This window comes from Ovis aries, chromosome 3 (assembly GCF_016772045.2).
Source record: "Ovis aries strain OAR_USU_Benz2616 breed Rambouillet chromosome 3, ARS-UI_Ramb_v3.0, whole genome shotgun sequence".
NCBI classification, from domain to species: domain Eukaryota; kingdom Metazoa; phylum Chordata; class Mammalia; order Artiodactyla; family Bovidae; genus Ovis; species Ovis aries.
Window position 1 is genome coordinate 58,691,309 of NC_056056.1, and position 19,136 is coordinate 58,710,444.

At 48.1% G+C, this 19,136-nt stretch overlaps 1 protein-coding gene across 1 annotated transcript; it reads right to left on the reverse strand.

The window, feature by feature from the left end:
• Positions 1 to 455: 455 nt before the first annotated feature.
• Positions 456 to 19,134, reverse strand: CD8B (CD8 subunit beta). The gene is made up of 6 exons (XM_004007264.5): positions 19,071 to 19,134; positions 15,253 to 15,612; positions 9,770 to 9,859; positions 6,356 to 6,445; positions 4,373 to 4,409; positions 456 to 1,179 (listed from the first exon to the last, which is right to left on the reverse strand). Exons 1-6 carry the CDS (start codon positions 19,111 to 19,113, stop codon positions 1,167 to 1,169), a joined length of 633 nt encoding a protein of 210 aa, XP_004007313.2. The 5' UTR covers positions 19,114 to 19,134; the 3' UTR covers positions 456 to 1,166.
• Positions 19,135 to 19,136: the final 2 nt, after the last annotated feature.

Here is a 19,136-nt window from a genome sequence, read left to right on the forward strand (position 1 = left end):
CTGGAGCGGGGTTTGGCCCTGGAGGCACCTGCTTCTTGGCTCTAGGTGCCCTGGGTGCTTCCATCCCCTCCAGGCTTTCTCTACAGCTACTAAGAGGACTACAGCATGTTTGGGGGCAAATGAGGGTGCTCTAATGGTAAAGAACTCTCCTGCCAATGCAAGAGACATAAGAGATGTGGGTTCAAATCTGGCTTGGGAAGATGCCCTGGAGGAGGAAATGGCAACTCACTCCAGTATTCTTGCCTAGGGAATCCCATGGACAGAGGAGCCTGGCAGGCTACAGTCCACAGAGTTGCAGAGTAGGACACAACTGCAGCAACTTAGCACGTACACACGAGGAGCTTGATGCAGAATGAAGCCATAGTCATTTTAACCTCGTTAATTTCTTTTTAACTGAGCACAAACATCTTTGCCGCATAGATGAGCTTTTGTGCATTTACATCACAGGAACCATCTGCATTTTTTTACTCAAGACTTTATTGTTCAACCAAGATATTATCATAAAAGGAACAGCGAGCAAGAAAAGAAATATATAAACCATGGGAGGGCAGAAGTGAAAGCGGAACTTCCTAGTGGGAGATCAAGGGGCCTCGTCTCCCAGACTACAAGTTCCTGCCCAAAGGAGGTCCTCAGAAACTGAAGTGACCCTGAGAGCCAGATCAGCCCCTTGGAAGCCTCATTTCCAATCTGGGTCTGCCCTCAAGGGCCACCCTGTGGAAAGGGTTAGCCCGGGAAGACCAAGGGGACGCATCCTATCACCATCCCATGAGAGATTCGGGTCTCAGTGTCATTGCCCTACCTGGGCAAAGAAATGTGGTGGCTGGAGAGTCAACACAAAGTTCCCAGCCCAACCCGGGCTGAGTTACAGGAGCCAGAAGTGGTGCACTGGGCACCATTCTGTATTCAGTCCTCCAGAGTGCCTTGCAAGTAGCAGGAAGTGCCGTGGGGTTCTGAAGCCTTCTTTCTAAGATTGCCAGTGATCATGAACAAGTAGATCCCATGCAGGAGGCCCATAGAAAGAACTTGCTGTCGTTAAAAACAGGCAGCTTCTGCGGTTTCAGTGACAGTTCCATGGCTGAGTGTGTCCATTCTCTCTCATTTTTCTGGATCTCGCTCATCACTGACCAATGTTTTTGTAGCGGGACACCAGAAAACATATTCTCTGGTCACTTGTAAAACCTTAAAACAAAGGGAAACTTGTGAAACCACTTATTTTCAGGCAATTGCTACTGAATTTCCTAGAACAGAGATAAATAGCTCCTCAGGATGCAGGGCTCCAGTCCCAGTAAGTAGCCTAGGGCCAAGAGTTTTGTGTTAGAATGTTTTTAAGGCCCATCTTCGTCATTAAAGAGAAATTAAAAATGCCTGGAGAAGGAAATGGCAACCCACTCCAGTATTCTTGCCTGGGAAATCCCATGGACAGAGGAGCCTGGCAGGCTACAGTCCATAGGGTAGCAAAGAGTTGGACATAACTTACCAACTAACGCTAACACTTTCGCTCTCAGGATGGATTTTCTAGCTCCAAGTCACCTTTTGAGGAACTGCCTCACTTTGTACTGCTTTGTGTAAACAGAAAGACTATTGTTTAAGACACACACAAAATTTAAATGCTTAAAAAAAAAAAAATGCAGCTCTAAGAACTCTAGCTTTGAATAGTGTTACCTCTTGCGGCGCCTTCTAAGATAAGCAATTCACCCATGTGCATTAAGGGACCAGAGGAAGATGACCTGCTGACCTGCTGGATGATTTTCTAAAGCCAGTTAGCAGGTGGGGAATGTCTGCCCCAAACTGCAACCTGAATTTGTAACAGCTGCTCTTTGAGGCCCAGGGACTATTTCATCCACACCTGGATCGTGAGAGTTAACCCAGAGGTGGTTTCCAAACTTCTTTTAGCCTCAGACCCTTTTGTTCAATGACATCTTACAGGTAAGTGTAACTATGGGCAATGGATGAGAGGAGAGCTGTTTGGAATGAAGAGGGTGAAGGGGCTTGGGTCCCACCTAGGGCCACCCCCAGCCCCTTGCTCGCCTGACCTGATCCTCAGCACCCCTGGGTTTGCCACAGCATGAGGTCTGGCAAAAGACTCCCCCTAAACTGGCATCAAATCACCAAGGGAACAGATTAAAACAAAGTGGTGGGAGGGAGGCAGAGTCACAGGCAGTACCCTGACGGGGAGAGATTTTCCATAAAAGGTCACTACAAGGAAGATACGAAGGAAACACACCAGAGGTCTAGAGTGAGACAAAAACTCTGAAGTTACTGTCTCCTAAATGTGGGGGAGTGTCTAAATCTAGCACATGAAGTAAGAATTGCAGACCATCAAAATGATCATTGAAGGACTTCCCTGGTAGTCCAGTGGTTAAGAATCTTCCTGCTAATACAGGGGACATGGGTTCAATCCCTGGTCCTGGGAGATTCCAGCTGCGAGGCAACTGAGCCTGTGCACCACAACTACTGAGCTCACACTCTAGAGCCCAGGAGCCCCAACTGCTGAAGCCCACGTGCCCAGAGCTTGTGCTCTGAAGCTAGAGAAGCCACCACAATGAGAAGCCTGCACACCACAACTACAGAAAGTCTGCTCGCAGCAATAAAGACCCAGTACAGCCAAAAAAAAAAAAAAAAAAAATCATTAAAAAAATACGAAATGTAGCAGGCATGTTTAAGCAACTGCATAATACAACATGTATAAATATACACAAATACAATGTATATGATAATGTAGAACATATAGTATAGCGAGTACATTTGAAAATTTATAATTTCAGAATATTTAAGAGTACATTGTGGTCTTCCCTGGTGGCTCAGTGGTTAAGAATTTGCCTCCCAATGCAGGAGACACAGGTTCAATCCCTGATCCAGGAAGATCCCTCTTGCCTCAGGGCAACTAAGCCCAGTGCGCCACAACTACTGAGCCTGTACTCTGGAGCCCAGGAGCTGCAACTACTGAAGGCCGAGAACCCTAGAGCCTGTGCTCCACAAGAGAAGCCACCGCAATGAGAAGCCCTTGAACCACAGCTAGAGAGTAGCCCCTGCTCACCTAACCTGGAAAAAAGCCTGTGTAGCAATGAAGACCCAGCATAGCCAAAAATAAGTAAATAAATAAAAATAAACATTTAAAAACTATTTTATATGTTGCACACCTGAAACTATTATAATATTGTATGTCATTTATAATCAACAAGAAGACATTTTGTGTCTTGGTTGTTGGGCTCGTAAAATTGTCTTTTGTAAGTAGCATGAGCTGGTGCTTGGACTCCAAGAGTATAGGAGCTGAGCACTTGGAAGGTGTTTCCCCAGTAAGTCCTTACAATAGCCATGTGGTTGTTACTGCTGTCCCATTTTATAGATGAGGGATCAGAGGCTCAGAGAGGCGAAGTGACTTGCCTTGACAGTCACAAGGATGGTGAGGAGCAGACGGAATTCAAACCAAGATCTGCTTGAATGGAGCCAGAGCTCTTGATCCTCAATCTAGGGGCAGGAACTTTCTTTTTTTTTCAAACACCTCTACATAGAGGGGAATGTAATTAATGAGATAGGTAAATGTGAAACTATCTCTGTTTTGAGGCAGAAAAATCAGTCCAAGGGCACTGCCCATGTCCAAATAGTGGTCCAGAAGCCCTTCAGTATGGAAGCAGCAAGCAGCCTTGGTTTCTGCTGGAGCTTACACAGTTCAGTGGGCCTAAAGAGCAAGCTTGTTGCCTCTGTGTCTGTGTGACTCAGCCGGTGGATTTGCTGACTTCTGGGACCCAGGTGGGGTCAAGTGCAACACACAACACTAGCCAGGAAGGAATTCCAGTGCCTATGGGGGTCAACTGACTTGTCTTCAAGTTACATTCTGCTCTCTACAGCCCAAAATGCTTTAAGCAGGTCTTGATCTGCAAAAATAAACCTCTTATGTCATATAGGACCAAGTTTAATGAAATAACAGGTGGCAAAAGTTTGGGATATCCTACTGGTTCTAACCAAGCAGGAGTTGATTGCTTAGTCAATAACCTATAGTGGAAAAGAATCTGAAAAATAAAATATATGTAACTGCATCACTTTGCCGCACACCTGAAACTAATGCAGCAACGTAAATCAACCGTATTGCAATTAGGAAAAGAAAAGAGTTCACTGTTATCCTCAGAAAAGCTAAGAGCTAAATCTTACCACACTTGACATAAAGTTAAACAACTAGCCAGTATTCTGTTTGCTTAGTTTCTCTCTTTGCCTGAACTCCATCACCGCATCTACCTATACAGCGTGTGAGTTTTTGAAGGTGGTGTCTGGCTGGGGCTCCTCAGATGCCTGTGAGCAGCCACCAGGGGTGAGAAAGCCAGGGTCACACCCAGGGCTGCAGGCTGGGCACTTCTTTAAGACCTTAACCACTTACTGTTTTAAGAGACGAAGCCGGGCTCTCATCTGCAGGCCTGGAAGGAGAAAACAAAAGTGCTGGTTGATATGGGTTGTGAACTGCAGATACCAAGCCCCAGAGAGCAAGCAGAGTGATGGCAGGGACAGGGAACACCTGGAACCACTTCTTTTGGTTCCAGGCTCTGCTCCAAACATTTCATGGGTTTTAACTCCTTTAATGCTATGAGTTGAATTTTATTATCTCATTTTGCATATGGGGAAACTGCTCTAGAGAGCGAGTGTGTAACTGAGTAACTTGCTTAAAATCCTGTAGCTAGTGAGTGATTGTATGCCCTTGAATGCACCATCTTGCCCTTCACGGCACGTCACGAAGGAGAGGCTGTACAGACAGGTGGTCTTAAACCAGAGCTTGTGGACTCTGGGGGTGTGCAAGATTTCCCCTTGGAATGTAAGAAGGAAATATAAGCATGTGTATTTTCATGTTTATCTCATCATTTTTATTTCTGAAGAACATTTAATAATATACACAGTATTCAGTTGGCCAAAAAGTTTATTTGGGATTTCTATAAGATGGTACAGAGAAATCTGAACCAACATTTTGGCTAATGCAACATATTAAATAAACCTAGGTAATATAAATGTTAATAATTTATTAAATAAGTATTATAAGTATATATTAAATATATACATACATAATATATTAAAAAATAGTTAGTTGCAGTTAGTATTTATAATTAAAAGATTTTTTTCACTGATGAGTTCATTGAGCAAAATGTTTGCAGACCCCTGAGCTCTAATGGTTCTTAGAATGAAGTAAATGGATCCTTTTGGGGGTGGCAATTATATGCAAAAGTGTGCACACCATGCATTTCCCTGTAGAGGGGTGCATAATTGCAATCATATGTTCAAAGGGGTCTGTGACTTATGAAAGAGCCACTGACCTAGTCCATGTTCCAGTGGCCCAACCCCTCTCATTTCATAGAAGCCCAGAGAGGGTGAGTGGCTCGCTCAAGCCCAGAGTGGCACCGGTGAGGAGAGTCTGGGGCTCTGGGGTGCTGGCCTTCCCTGAAACTACCCTGAAAGTGAAAGTGTTAGTTTCTCAGTCAAGTCTGACTCTTTGTGGCCCCATGGACTGTAGCCCACCAGGTCCTTTGTCCATGGAATTCTCCAGACAAGAATACTGGAGTGGGTTGCCATTCCCTTCTCCAGGGGATCTTCCCAACCCAGGGATCGAACCCAGGTCTGCTGCATTGCAGGCAGATTCTTTACCATCTGAGCCACCAGCTCCCCTGGGGGCCCAAAGAAGGAGGTGATCCTACCCTTGAAGTGGCTGAGAACAGCAAACCATCTCTGAGTTTCCCAACAGCCTCAGGGGAGGATTTCTAGTTCTGGGGAGTGAAATGCAACCCCCAGTGTAATTTCCATGCACTATTTCCACCCCCAACTGCTCCTGGGTGTTCCTGCTTGCACAATACCATGCCCTGGGGCAGGACTTTACAAAAACAAGCCGGGGAGGTAGGTAATATGGTTACCCTGGGTAGGGCTGCTGAGCCTCAGTGGGGCCAGGGCATCTGCCCAAGTCGCTAGATCAAGAGTTGAATTCAAATCCAGGTTTGTCTGACTCCAGAGATGGGGTGGTCTCTGACTCCTGCAGCTTGGCCTCAGGCCAAGAATCACTTCTCAGAATTATCATGGGTTTGGGGTTGGAGGAGCAAACTTCCCACCAGCTGCCACCTGCCCTGTTCCCCTAGAGAAGAAAGGACCCTTGGGGACACAGCCAGCAGCAAAAGGAGTCACCATGAAGACCCAGGCTTGCTAGGTGGCTCAGTGATAAAGAATCTACCTGGAGAAGGAAACAGCAACCTACTCCCGTATTCTTGCCTGGGAAATCCCATAGACAGAGGAGCCTGGCAGGCTACTGTTCTTGGGGTTGCAAGAGTAGAACACGACTGAGCGACTGAGCAAACACGTGTTCATGGCGGCCCAAGAGGACACAACTTACAGCGCAGGTGGATGGCTACACCCAAGGACACCAGAAGAATCAGGACACCGGCCACCAGGAGGCCGGTGATGAGCGGGGCACAGGACAGACCTGGAAAATACACGCATGTTGAATGAACATTTGAGACGTGCAGATAAACACAAAGAAGGAAAAATCCACAGGAAGCCCCACCCACCACTCAGAGAATACCACTTTTTTGCACACTTCCTTCTAGTCTTTTCTAGGCTCTTTAAACATATTGAAATCATTTCATATATAAAACTTCAGGAAACTGAAAGTGAAGTCACTCAGTTGTGTCAGACTCTTTTCGACCTCATGGACTGTAGCCCACCAGGCTCCTCCATTCATGGAATTTTCCAGGCAAGAATACTGGAGTAGGTTGCCATTTCCTTCTCCAGGGGATCTTCCTGACCCAGGGATTGAACCTGGGTCTCCCACATTGCAGGCAAATGCTTTACTGTCTGAGCCACCAGGGAAGCCCAATCTTCAGATCCCACATCCAAATTTAAACAGTTAATAAACTCAGTAGCTACTTTTGTTCAAAATGAGATAGACAATGTGTATGCCTGTTAATGGGATTTTTATTATTTATTTAAAAACATTTTTAATTTTAGAAGAAATAGCTGAATATATATTCATTGTAGCTCCTTCACAGAAGTAACTACCATTATTAATTTGCATATACATATATGTAATGTATATAGACACATCACATACAGTTTTTTTTTTAATTTAGGTTTAATTGGAGATAGTTGCTTTACAGTGTTGTGTAGGCTTCTGCCATACATCAACATGAGTCAGTCGTAGGTATACATAGGTCCCCTCCCTCTGGAACCTCCCTCCCGCTCGTCTAGGTTTTGACAGATCACCAGGTTGAGCTCCTTGTGCTATACAGCAATTTCCCATTACCCCACACTGGTCAGGATGGGCATCACCAAAAAGTCTACAATAAATGCTGGAGAGGGTGTGGAGAAAAGGGAACCCGCTCGCGCTGTTGGTGGGAACGTAAACTGATACAACCACTATGGAGAACAGTATGGAGATTCCTTAAAAAACTAAAAATGAAACCACTATGACTCAGCAGTCCCGCTGCTGGACATATACCCTGAGAAAAGCATAATTGCAAAAGACACATGTACCCCAGTGTTCATTGTAGCACATATAGTTTTAAAAATACAAAGGCTTATACGGTACAAATTGTTCTGCAACCAGGCTTTTTTCTTAAACATGCCAGCATATTCTTTTTTCTAACAGCATGCCATCTGAAGTATGGCTGTACCATGGATTATTTAGCCATTAATGTACATTTTGTTTGTTTTTTGCATTTTACAAATAAGGCTGCAGAGAACATCCAGGTATGTTTCTCCCTATGCAGGAGCCTGCCCAAGGCAGATACTGAAAACAAGAACAACTAACCATAGACTACATCCATTTTCAATAATAACAGATTGGTAAAATGCCTTCCAAAAAGGCTTCACTGATTTCCATTCCTAATCACCAGTCATGTACCCTGCCTACCCCTGATATTATCAGAGATTTTAATTTTTGCAGAGCAGTGGGTGAAAAATAATATTTCATTTCAATTTCCTACTTGCCAATTTCAGCCTGTTTTCATGTACTGACCATGCATGATTTTTCTTCTATGGGTTGCCTATTTGTCCTTCTGCCCATTTTGTAAATTATGTAAACAGCAGAGTTTATATCAAATATAAACTGATACCCCAAATCTTTCTCTGATACTTTCTTTCCCTGTGACTGGTCCTTGTGAATAGCAAAGCAGGAAGAATCAGGACCCATGGGTGAAAATGGCAAGGCTGCAGACTGACGCCCAAGGTTGAAAAAGAAAGAGTTTTGGATGTCAGAGAAGGGGTAGAACGTTTACCGAAGATCTGTTACGTGTCAAGTACAGTACTAACTGCAAACTTCCATCTTGTGAGGAAGGAAGGGATTACTATCATGTTTATCTCTCATTTTACAGTTCAGAAAAAACAAGATTCAAAGAAGTTCAATTACCTGCCCAGGGCGATCTGGATAGTAAAAAGCAGGTCCTGGATACAGACTCAAGTCCCCTGAGTTCTACAGTCCCTGCCAGTCTCATGGCTACAGCTTTAGGTCAGGAGAGGTGGTGGGGCGGGGCGGGGTGGGGAAGGGAGGAAGGAAATGGCATGGGCTGCTCTTGGGGAGGGAACCACCATCACCAAGGCTGGATGGTGCCACGTGGAGAGGAAAGTTTGGTGAGAGGCCCTGGGAGGTCCCTTTCCCTTCTGAGACGTGAAGCTTCTGTTTGCCTCCCTCTCATCTCCATGGGTTTCCTAACCTGGATGAACCTCAGAAATGTGATGCGAAGTGAGAAACCAGGCACGAAAAACCATATACCATATGACTCCATTTGTATGAAATGTTCAGGAGAGATGAATCTATAGCGACAGAATGTAGATTAGCAGTTGCCAGGGGCTGGGAAGGGGACAGAGATTAACTATAAATAGGCACAAGGGATCTGAGAGTTTGATGGAAACGTTCTAAAACTAGTTTGTGGTTATGGTTGCATTACTCGGTAAATTTATTAAAAATCACTGAGTCGTGCACTTAAATGGGTGAATTTTATGACATGCAGATTATGTCAGGATAAAGTTTTAAGTAATGGAGGTGGGCATAAGCTGCATGGATGTGGAAGGTAGAAAGACCCCTTTCTTCTGGGCAGAGAGGGGTCAGCAGAGGCCTCCTGAGCTATGACCTGAACGAGAGACCTAGACACAGCTAAAGGTCCTCGGTGAAGTGTGATCACCTCCCCAAAATGTGACTCTCCAGGGAAAGCTGCTCCTTGCCTGTGCACCACAACTAGAGAAAAGCCTGTGCAGCAGTGAAAACCCAGCACAGCCAAAGAACAAACAACAACCTAACAACAACAGAAACAAAGAATAATGCTGCTGGGAACATTCGTGTGCAAGTGTTGGGCAGATAGATCCTTCATCAGGGGCGCGGGTATCTTAGTGGTAAAAAAATCCGCCTGCCAACGCAGGAGATGCAAGTTCGATCCCTGGTTGGGGAAGATGCCCTGGAGAAGGAAACAGCAACCCACTCCAGTATTCTTGCCTGGGAAAGTCCATGGACAGAGGAGCCTGTCGGGCTATAGTTCATGGGGTTGCAAACAGTCAGACACGACTTAGCGACTGAACACTGAGTCCTTCATTAAGTTTTGTCCTGTGACGATTTACGAGTGTGTCCTGCACTAGAATATGAGCGATTGGAAAACAGCACTGCTATCACACTCAGCTCTCCTTTAGACTCCAGCTCAGGGCTAGAGAAACAGGCTAGAGTCCACACTTGGGAAGAGTTTATGGAAGGAAGGGAGGGAGAGGGGGAGGAAGAGTGTTGGCTGTGTTTCTGAGAATCCGGAGGAATGGGAGAACTCACGTTTCCGAGTCACCGGGTTTGGGGATCGGCACACTTTCTTTTTAGGGCTGGTCTTCTGAGTTGGCTGGGGAGAGGTAGGAAGTACATCAACTGCAAAAACAAGCAAGACACACGTCTTAGCTAGGTAAACAGCAGGTGGACTCAGAGACAAAACTTACAACTGCATGTCTGATACTCAGGTATTAAAATCCTTCTCAGTGTTTCCTAGGTTGTCACGGGCTTGAAGGTCACAGATCAATGGGATTTTTGATCTAGTAATTCTCAGATGGATCTGAGGGCTCAGAGATGGAGGTCAACTTGGTGTCCTGGAGAGAGGGGCTCTGGAGCCATCCAGATATGAAAAGACCCCTGATCAACCACTGTGTGGACTGCAAGGAGATCAACCAGTCAATACTAAAGGAAACCAACCCTGAATATTCATTGGAAGGACTGATGCTGAAGCTGAAGCTCCAACACTTTGGCCACCTGATTTGAAGAGCTGACTCACTGGAAAAGACCCTGATGCTGGGTCAAAGAAGGAGGCAGTGAGAATGTGATTAGAGAGCATCACCATCTCAATGGACATGAATTGAGCAAACTCCAGGAGACAGAGGAGGACAGAGGAGCCTGGTGTGCTGCAGCCGTGGGGTTGCAAAGAGTTAGACACGACTTAGCAACTGAACAACAGTAATGACTAGGGGCAAGTCCTATCGCTTCTCTGTGAGGTGACCCCCATCTCCTTTCTAAGGTGGTTGTGAGAATGAAAGGGAACAGTGAGCCCAGCAAAGTGAGTAGTATGGATGGCTTCACCTCGCTGAAGATCTTGAGCTACATCTGGAGTCCCTTAGCCCTTGGCACGACCAACCCCCGAGCCCTCCTCCTTGTGCGGAAGAAGCTGGAAGAAAGGAGATGGTGGACAATACTAAGCAGGTTGGGAGGTTGTGCAAGTTGAGATTTTCTTTCTCAACCTCAGTGGTTAAGAATCTGTGTTTCCATGGCAGGGGGCACAGGTTCGATCCCTGGTCAGAGAGCTGAGATCCCACATGCTTTGGCGCTCAACCAAGTAAAAAAAAAAAAGCCAAGCAAACATATGTTATCAGAGGGACTTTTAGACTAGTCTCAACCTTTGATTTCAAAGGTGAACACTAGTGATGTAAGGGACTGACCCCTACAAGGCCCCACAAAGGAAAGGGCCCGGCGGGGGTCCACAAGCTCCTCTCCTGACTCCTGGTGGGTAACGCCTCTCTTTCATTCTAATCCACTGTCACATGACTGAAGTGGTGGGACAGGGCAGGCAGACAAGCCCACAGGGCAAAGGGAGACACCAGAGGCTGGAGAATCCAACCCCCTGCCTCTGACAGCTGGGGAAGGACATTTCACTGATTTTCTGCAAAATGGTAGGAGAGGGAATTGTGTGACACGCGAACTTGGACTCTAGAGTCAAGGGCACTGGGAGGGGCAGCCAGTGTTTGATCCTTTGGGTCTGGCATCTTCCATATAAAATGTTGAGCCTTTGGACCCCCACCACCCTGAGACATGGGCAGTAGAGAAATTATGCCCCCTGCTCTGCATGATCTGCGGGGTTTCAAGAAGACCCAGCTAACCAGAATTAACCCTTACCAAGCTCCTATCTCATGTTAGTGGTTGTGCCAAGCACGTCAGCTTAAGCTTACTGAACCAATAACTTTGGGGATGGGCGCTAGTTTCTCCATTTTATCCCCAGAAGTCTTGGCTCAGAGGGTTGAAATAAGTTCAAGTTGCTTATTTGAACTTGCTCAAGTTCAAGAGCCAATAATCAGCAGGGCCAGCATCTGAGCCAAAGAATGCCTATATTAGATTCTCGTGCCACACATTGCCGAAGGGCCAAATGTATTTTGACAAAAAGTTAAGCACGGGGACTTCCCTGGTGGTCCAGTGGGGAATCTGCCCTGCAAGGCAGGAATCGTGGGTTTGATCCCTGGTCAGGAATCTAAGATCCCACATGCCATGAGCAGCTAAGCCCACGTGCTACAAATACTGAGCCTGGGCTCTCTGGAGCCTGCCCCACAACTAGGGAGCCTGAGCACCGCATCAAAAGAGCCTGCGTGATGCAGCGAAGATCCCACGTGAGGCAACTAAGACCTGATGCCGCCAAACACATAAATAAATACATTTTAAAGGTTAGGCACATCAGGTCATCAGGGTGTTGAAGGAAACAGTTCGGGGAGAACGGCCTTAGTCTCATGTCCTGAAAGCCTGGGAGGAGCCCGGCCCTCAGCTGGGGTGTCTCAGCCTGGCCTTCCCTTAGCCCTTTTAGTCCTCACTGCTCCGGAAGTGTTCATCTCCCTCCTTTCTACAGGCCCCCATTGGGGCAGTGGTGAGCCTGCAGGGGGCAGACCTACAGACCCCAGTGGCCTGGGGCTGTTGGGAGGTTTGTGGGGGAACTTGTTCTAATTTTTGTTTTAAAATTTTTGGCCACACCACGTGGCATGTGGGCTCTCAGTTCCCTGACCAGGGATCGAACCCACATGCCCTGCCTTGGGAGCATGGAGTCCTAACCACTGGACCACCAGGGAAGTCCCACCTTTGGATTTTAATGTCTTCTTGCCCAGAGTCAGGAGTCCTTTATTCTTCTTGATCACCCACCCTCACCTTCCCAGGTGGCGCTAGTGGTAAAGAACTCACCTGCCATTACAGGAGACGTAAGATACGTGGGTTCGGTCCCTGGGTCAGGAAGATCCCCAAGAGAAAGGCATGGCAACCCACTCCAGTATTCTTGCCTGAAGAATCCTCATGGAGAAGAGCCTGACGGACTACAGTCCACAGGGTTGCAAAGAGTCGGACACGAATGAAGCACCCAGTTCAAATCTCCCCACTTCTCTCCTCTTTGGAAAGGGCAGGACTTTTGAGCCCATGGTGTCTTTATGTGCCTGAAAAAAGCCTATCTTCCCCCCCAATACTTTCTCTGCCATCCAAGTGCATGGTAAGTTGATTTAGTCGTGTCCAACTCTATGCGACCGTAAGGACTGTAGCCTGCCAGGTTCCTCTGTCCATGGGGATTCTCCAGGCAAGAATACTGGAATGGAAAGCTCTGCCCTCCTCCAAGGGATCTTCCCGACCCAGGGATCAAATCCACATCCCTTATGTCTCCAGCATTGGCAGGCAGGTTCTTTACCACTAGCATCCAAGAGTCCTCTTTAAACTGTCCTGAACTTCCAGCCAGAGGGTGAGCTCTTGCTCTGGAGTTCCCACCCCCGGGGAGATGATACGGTTGGGAGCACGTGTTTGGGGAGAGATTGCCATTTCCGGGGAGCCAGGCAGAGTCAGGGGGTTGGGAAGATCAAAGCCAGGAGTGGGCAGGTAGTGGAGGAGGTGAGGGGAACTTCTGAAAGCCAGTTTTTCTTATTTCACCATCTACCTTTCTTAGCCCCTGAAATCTCTGAGTGGAAAGTGTGAGGCTTATAGAGACAAAAACAATAAACCAAACTCAACCCCCAAACTCAGAAGAGCCTAATATTCAATACAAGAATCAGTTAGCACCCATCCCTCCAGGGATGCCTCAGCTTCTGGTGCGAGAGTTCTCCCCATCCTCCCCACCTCCTGATTTAAGACCCAGGGCAGGAAGGGACAGTTTGGGAGTTTGGGATGGAGACATACACGCTGCTGTATTTAAAATGGATAACCAAAAAGGACCTACTGTGCAGCACAGACAACTCTGCTCAATGTTATGTGGCAGCCTGGATGGGAGGGGAGTTTGGGGGAGAATGGATACATGTCCATGTATGGCTGAAACCCTTTGCTCTTCACCTGAAACTATCACAACATTGTTCATCGGCTATACCCAATACAAAATAGAAAGTTAAAAAATAAAAAAGATCATAGGCTGGTGACATGTGAAGAGGGCATCACTCTGGCTTGTGTCTTAATTATGTTGCTATGTCTGCACCTCCCATGCCGAGTGATCCAGTTCCTGGGGGCCCCCTGTCACTCTCAACGCTCCAGCTGAGAAGATCTCAGGTGAGAGGGAAGCAAGATAGTGGGAGGCCCACTGCGGGCTGGCCTTGACTATGAGTTAATCTGGGGAGGGGGATGAAGCCAGACATTGGCCTTTGAGAATTCCTTTACACCTTTGACAGTTTAATCCTCACTGTCCAACACAGCAGCCACCGGCCACATGTGCTACAGAACACATTAATGCGGCCAGTCTGCCTCGAGATGTGCTGTACATGTGAAATACGCATCGAGCGCTTAGTACGAAAAGGAGATGTAAAATATAGCAGTAATTAATTGCATACTGATTTCATGCTGAAATAATAATATTGTCCATAAACTGGGTTAAACAAATGTATTAAATTAATTTCACTTGTGTCTTTTGACTTTTTTTGAATGTGGCTACTTAGTAGAATTTTTTTTTTCTTGCCAAGGTTTGTGGGTCCTAGTTCCCTGACCCAGAATTGAATCGGGGTCCTACGCAGTGAAAGTGATGAGTCCTAATCACTGGACCATCAGGGAACTCCCTAGAAAATTTTATATTACATCTGTGGCTTGAAATATATTTCTACTGCACTTGCTGACTTAACTTCTGAGGAACTGCAGCTTCTAAGGGCCAGAGGGAATCATGGAGGTCCTTAGCAGTCCCATGATACAGATGGGAAAACTGAGGCCTGGGGAGGGGAGTGACCTGCCCATGGGCACATGGTAAATTTGCAGCTGGGTCTGGGGTCTAGCCTCCTTGCTCCCTGCAACTCTGGGTGTGGGTTCAAGCCATAGGCCCCCATGCACAACATGAATGCTCTTGTTGGGTATGTCCAGGCAGCAAGAATATTCTTTCCCTGTGGGCACACTGGGAGGGGACTTCTAGCAGGTGTTGGGACTTGGACCAATCCAGCCTCAGCCTCAGATGGGCCTAGAATGCCACCCTGTTACTGGAAGAAGCAGCAATGCGCCAAAGCATCTCCAATGGGAATCGAACAGCACCTGCCTCCCAGTGTGGTCGATAGCATGAAATGAAATAACTACATACGACCTTTGCACCAGCTTGGCTCTGGGTTGTTGTAACAGTAGTGTTAGAGAACGAGGCTTATGGTTGCCAGGGGAAAGGATGGGAGGGAGGGATAGCTAAGGGGAGTTTAGGATGGACACCCACGGCTATACTTAAAGTGGATGACCAACAAGGCCGACTGTACAGCACTGGCAGCTCTGCTCAGTGCTACGCGGGAGCCTGGATGGGAGGGCAGCTCGGGGGAGAATGGACACACGCATATGTATAGCTGAGTCCCTTCCCTGTTCACCTGAAACTATCACAATATTGTTTGTTAACTGGCTATACTCCAATACAAAATAAAAAGTTTCAAATACAGCTTTCAGTCATGAAAAAAAAGAGATCAGTAGTGCTGTTGCTCCTGGAAGTCAACCCCTCCCTCCAAGTAGGGCTCGCTGAGAATGGGAGCCGTCCCAGGACGTGGCACGCACTCAGCACCCAGTAGGACTCAGTGCTCATCTGCAGCACTGAGCCGGATTCTTACCCACACTCAGCTGAGTTCCCGTCCCAAAGATCAGGTTGGGCATCCCAATGATCATGCAGAAGTAGACACCACTGTCGGCAGGCTTCACACTTTGGAGCTTGAGCACGTTCTGGGGAGAATTTCCAAGCACAGTGAGCTTCTCCTTGTCCACCTCCTTGCTATGCACAGTCTTTTTGGTGGACTCCCAGTAGGCCAGGAACTCATAGTGACTGCTAGTGCTCAGGGCCTGGCGCAGCCGCAGCCAGTAGATGCGTGTGTTAGAAGGTGAGGTGTTGATTTTACAGGACAGCATCACCGTCTGGTTGGTCTGAACCATCAACGATGCAGGGGTCTGCACGAGGGCCAAGCTGCCGTGCAGAGCTATGAGAAGCAGAAAGAGCAGAGACCATCAGCACCTTTTCTTGGCCGGGGTTGTGGGGTCCCAGAGTCAAACATGAGAGGAGAAGTAATGAGAGAGCCTGCCCGCTTGCAGGGCCCAGGGGCTGTGTGAAATATAGCTGGTAGTTCCCGGACTTAGAGCACCCCACCCACCAGGGTGATCATCTCAGGCAGGTGTTCATGAAGCCAGCCTGACATAGGGGACAGGGGAAAAAGTGCCACTTGTTGACTGCATGCTTCTATGTCTGGCTCTTGGCATAAGTTACCTCCATCAAGCTTCAGACTTACTTTAGGATTTTTATCCCCACATGAGAAACTGAGGCCTGAAATGCCTTCTTCAAAGTCCTGCGTACAGCTAATAAGTGACCCAGGAGTCAAAGTCAAGGATACAGTCTGAAGTCAAAGCTGGTTGCCTTTCACCTTGTTCTGTGGCCACTCTAGGAAGACTTTCAAAAGGTTCCAGGTGGCCTAAGGAAACCCAGGTCAAGCTCAGAGAGGAGCTCAGAATTACTGGCAGAACACCTGGCTGCTCTGGTCAACCTACAAGAGGACCAGTCGCCATCTCCAGACAGTGACAACAACCAGCAAAGGGAGCTCACTGTCCCCCACAGACACAATCCCAGCCCACTACTCCCCAAGCCAGTGATTGAGGAGTAATGCATCCCCATTCCCGAGTGGAGGGACAGACACCCCAGAAGAGGTGCTGGGAGTTCCTTCAGGCTCAAATGGGCCCTGACGGTAGGGCCTTGATCAGGAGGCCCAGAGCAGAACTCACAGACCTGGCCTTGAACCCTGCCTGTGCCCCACACCAGTTGTGGCATCTCCGGCAAGTTGTGGACCCTGTCTCCTTCCTGGAAAAGGAGGGTGGTTTGATGCTGCTGTCTTGCCTACGTCCCAGGCTTGTTGTTGCTGTTTAGTGTTGCTGAGTGTCTGACTTCTTTTGTGACCCCACAGACTGTAGTCTGCCAGGCTCCTCTGTCCATGGGATTCTCCAGGCAGGAATACTGTACCAGCTTGCCACTTCCTTCTCCAGGGAATCTTCCCAACCCAGGGATTGAACTGGGGTCTCCTGCATTGGCAGGCAGATTCTTTACCACTGAGCCACCTCCAAGACTCAGAATGTCCAAAAAAGCACTGCAAACGGAACCTCACTGTACTCGGGTAAATCATCGTCTATGTGACACCTCTCAGCAGTTGCTACTGGAACGGAACCTGACTTGATAAAGCTTTCATTTTAGCTGTGGGGCAGAGAAGACTCTGCAGACCAGGACCTAGATCCGGGAGCATTGAACCCCTGAGAAGATATAGGCTTGGATGGGCAGAGGATGTTTGTGTGTGCATGCGTGTGTGTGTATGTGTGTGTGTACCCAAGCCTTTCTGAACCCACATTCATTAGAAAAGACCCTGATGCTGGGAGAGATTGAGGACAGAAGGAGAAGAGGACGACAGAGGATGAGACAGTTGGATGGCATCACCGATTCAATGGACATGAACTTGTGCAAAGCTTGGGAGATGGTGTGGGACTGACTGAGGCCTGGTATGCTGCTGTCCATGGGGTCGAAAGAGTGGGACATGACTTGGCGACTGAACGACAACAAGCCCACAATCATAATCCTACTTGGGGCTCAGGTTCCTTGGCCTTGATCTTCTCTAACACTGAAGAAGCAAACTTCTGGACTCCCATCGCAGATTACTCTAAGCTTTTACTCCCACTGAGAATGAAAAGATACCTGGGGCCCAAGTGGCTAATGAGCCTTCTCTCCTCTCCCTGAAAACCATGCTGCCTTTTTAGCAGAGTAGAGATTCTCCATTGTTGGGGGTCATTGACCTCCTGGGGAAGACAATAAGAACCGGATAGGGACTTCCCTGGCATCCAGGGATTAAGACTCCACCCTTCCACTGCAGGGGACACAACTTGAATCCCAGTTGGGGAACTAAGATCCCAGATGCTGTGTGGTGGAGCCAAAAGTAAATAAATTTTTTAAAAGAACTGATAATGCCAATATTTATCAAACTGTGCTGAACATGGTTTATGCATTATCTCATTTATTCTCACCAAAATTTTTGGGAGGAAATAACACCTATTTTACACACGAGGAAACAGAGGTTCAGGGAGGTTAACGACCTGCTTAAGGTCATACGGCCTCTATGTGGTAGATTCAGATTTAAACCCAGGTCTGGGACCCCAGAACCTAAGCTTTGTGTCACTCTCTGAAATGAGGAAACCTGTGATCCTCTCTAGGATCCCAGTCACGGGCTCATGTGCACATAGTGGGGTTGAGAATACATAGACTTCCCAGGCCCTTCTAAGAAAGCCCCAATGGGCCCCCTCTAGAGACAGACAGGTCAGAGGGGCTTTGGGGTCTTTGTGTAGGTCCTTGCCTGCGTCCTGACTCGAAGACTTCCTGGCTCAGACACACCCTGGTTTCTCTCACGCCCACTTGCTTTTCAGCCCCTGGAGACGGAACCCACGGCTGTGGTCGAGTCCCGTGTGAGCTCTGGTCCCAGGGCCAGGCCTTGCCACACGCAGGGTCTCATTTGATTCATTTCATCGTCTCAGTGAGTCACCCAGTGATCCCACTCAGAGGGACCTGCTCTTTCTAAAATGATCCGCAGTAACTCTAGTCGCTTTGAATGGCCTAGACTAGCTTCTGTTGAGATGCCATTGAGTTCACTAGGTCAGAGCCAGGCTGGCAGGCCGTGCCACCTTGGCAGGAGGACCAGTTTGGGATTTTTTGGATTAGAGAGCAAATCAACCACAAGTTAGTGGGCAGTTTGGAGTGGGGAGGGATTTCTTCTACAAGACAGACTGACTGGGCCGGCCAGAGGGACAGACTCCCTGCTCTGTTCTTGTTCCAACATTCCAACTCCATCGCTGCTTGTTCTGGAAGCTACACTGCCCACAGTACCCAACCCGGGGGAATATTCAGGAACCAAGTCACCCTGGGGGGGCACCCTGCCGCCACACCTGTCTGAAAATTGGCAACAGCCTGGTATTTGGCGAACTGTCCTACAGATACTTCCCCGGAAGTAATCAAAATGTGTCTATGGAACCCTGGGCCAAGAGATGGGCACCAAAGCCAGAACTGGGGCCCTGGCATATGACCTTCCTCTCCGGACCTCCCCATCTCTTTTCTTCTTTTCCATCTCCTTCAACTCTCCCTCCTCTCTTCCGGTCTCTGTTTTCCTAGGTTCAGGCTTTGGGGGCAGAGGTGGCCTCAGTGCAGAGGCTCTGGGGACTCCTGGGGGTAATGGGCTCCCTGGGAGGTTTTCCATCCCCAGGGACCAAGGCTGCCTCCCGGGTGCCCCCGCAGATCTGGGGCCTGGGTACGGCATCCTGCGGGGACAGCTTTGCCTAAACTTCACGCCTCAGGCCCTTCCCGCGCCCAGCGCAGAGCCCTCGCATCCAGCCCCGCGCCCCCAGGGTATCCCCGCCTTACCTGCCAGCTGCGCGGCGAGGAGGAGCCACAGCCGCGCCTGCATCTTGGCGTGCCCGGGACACCCGG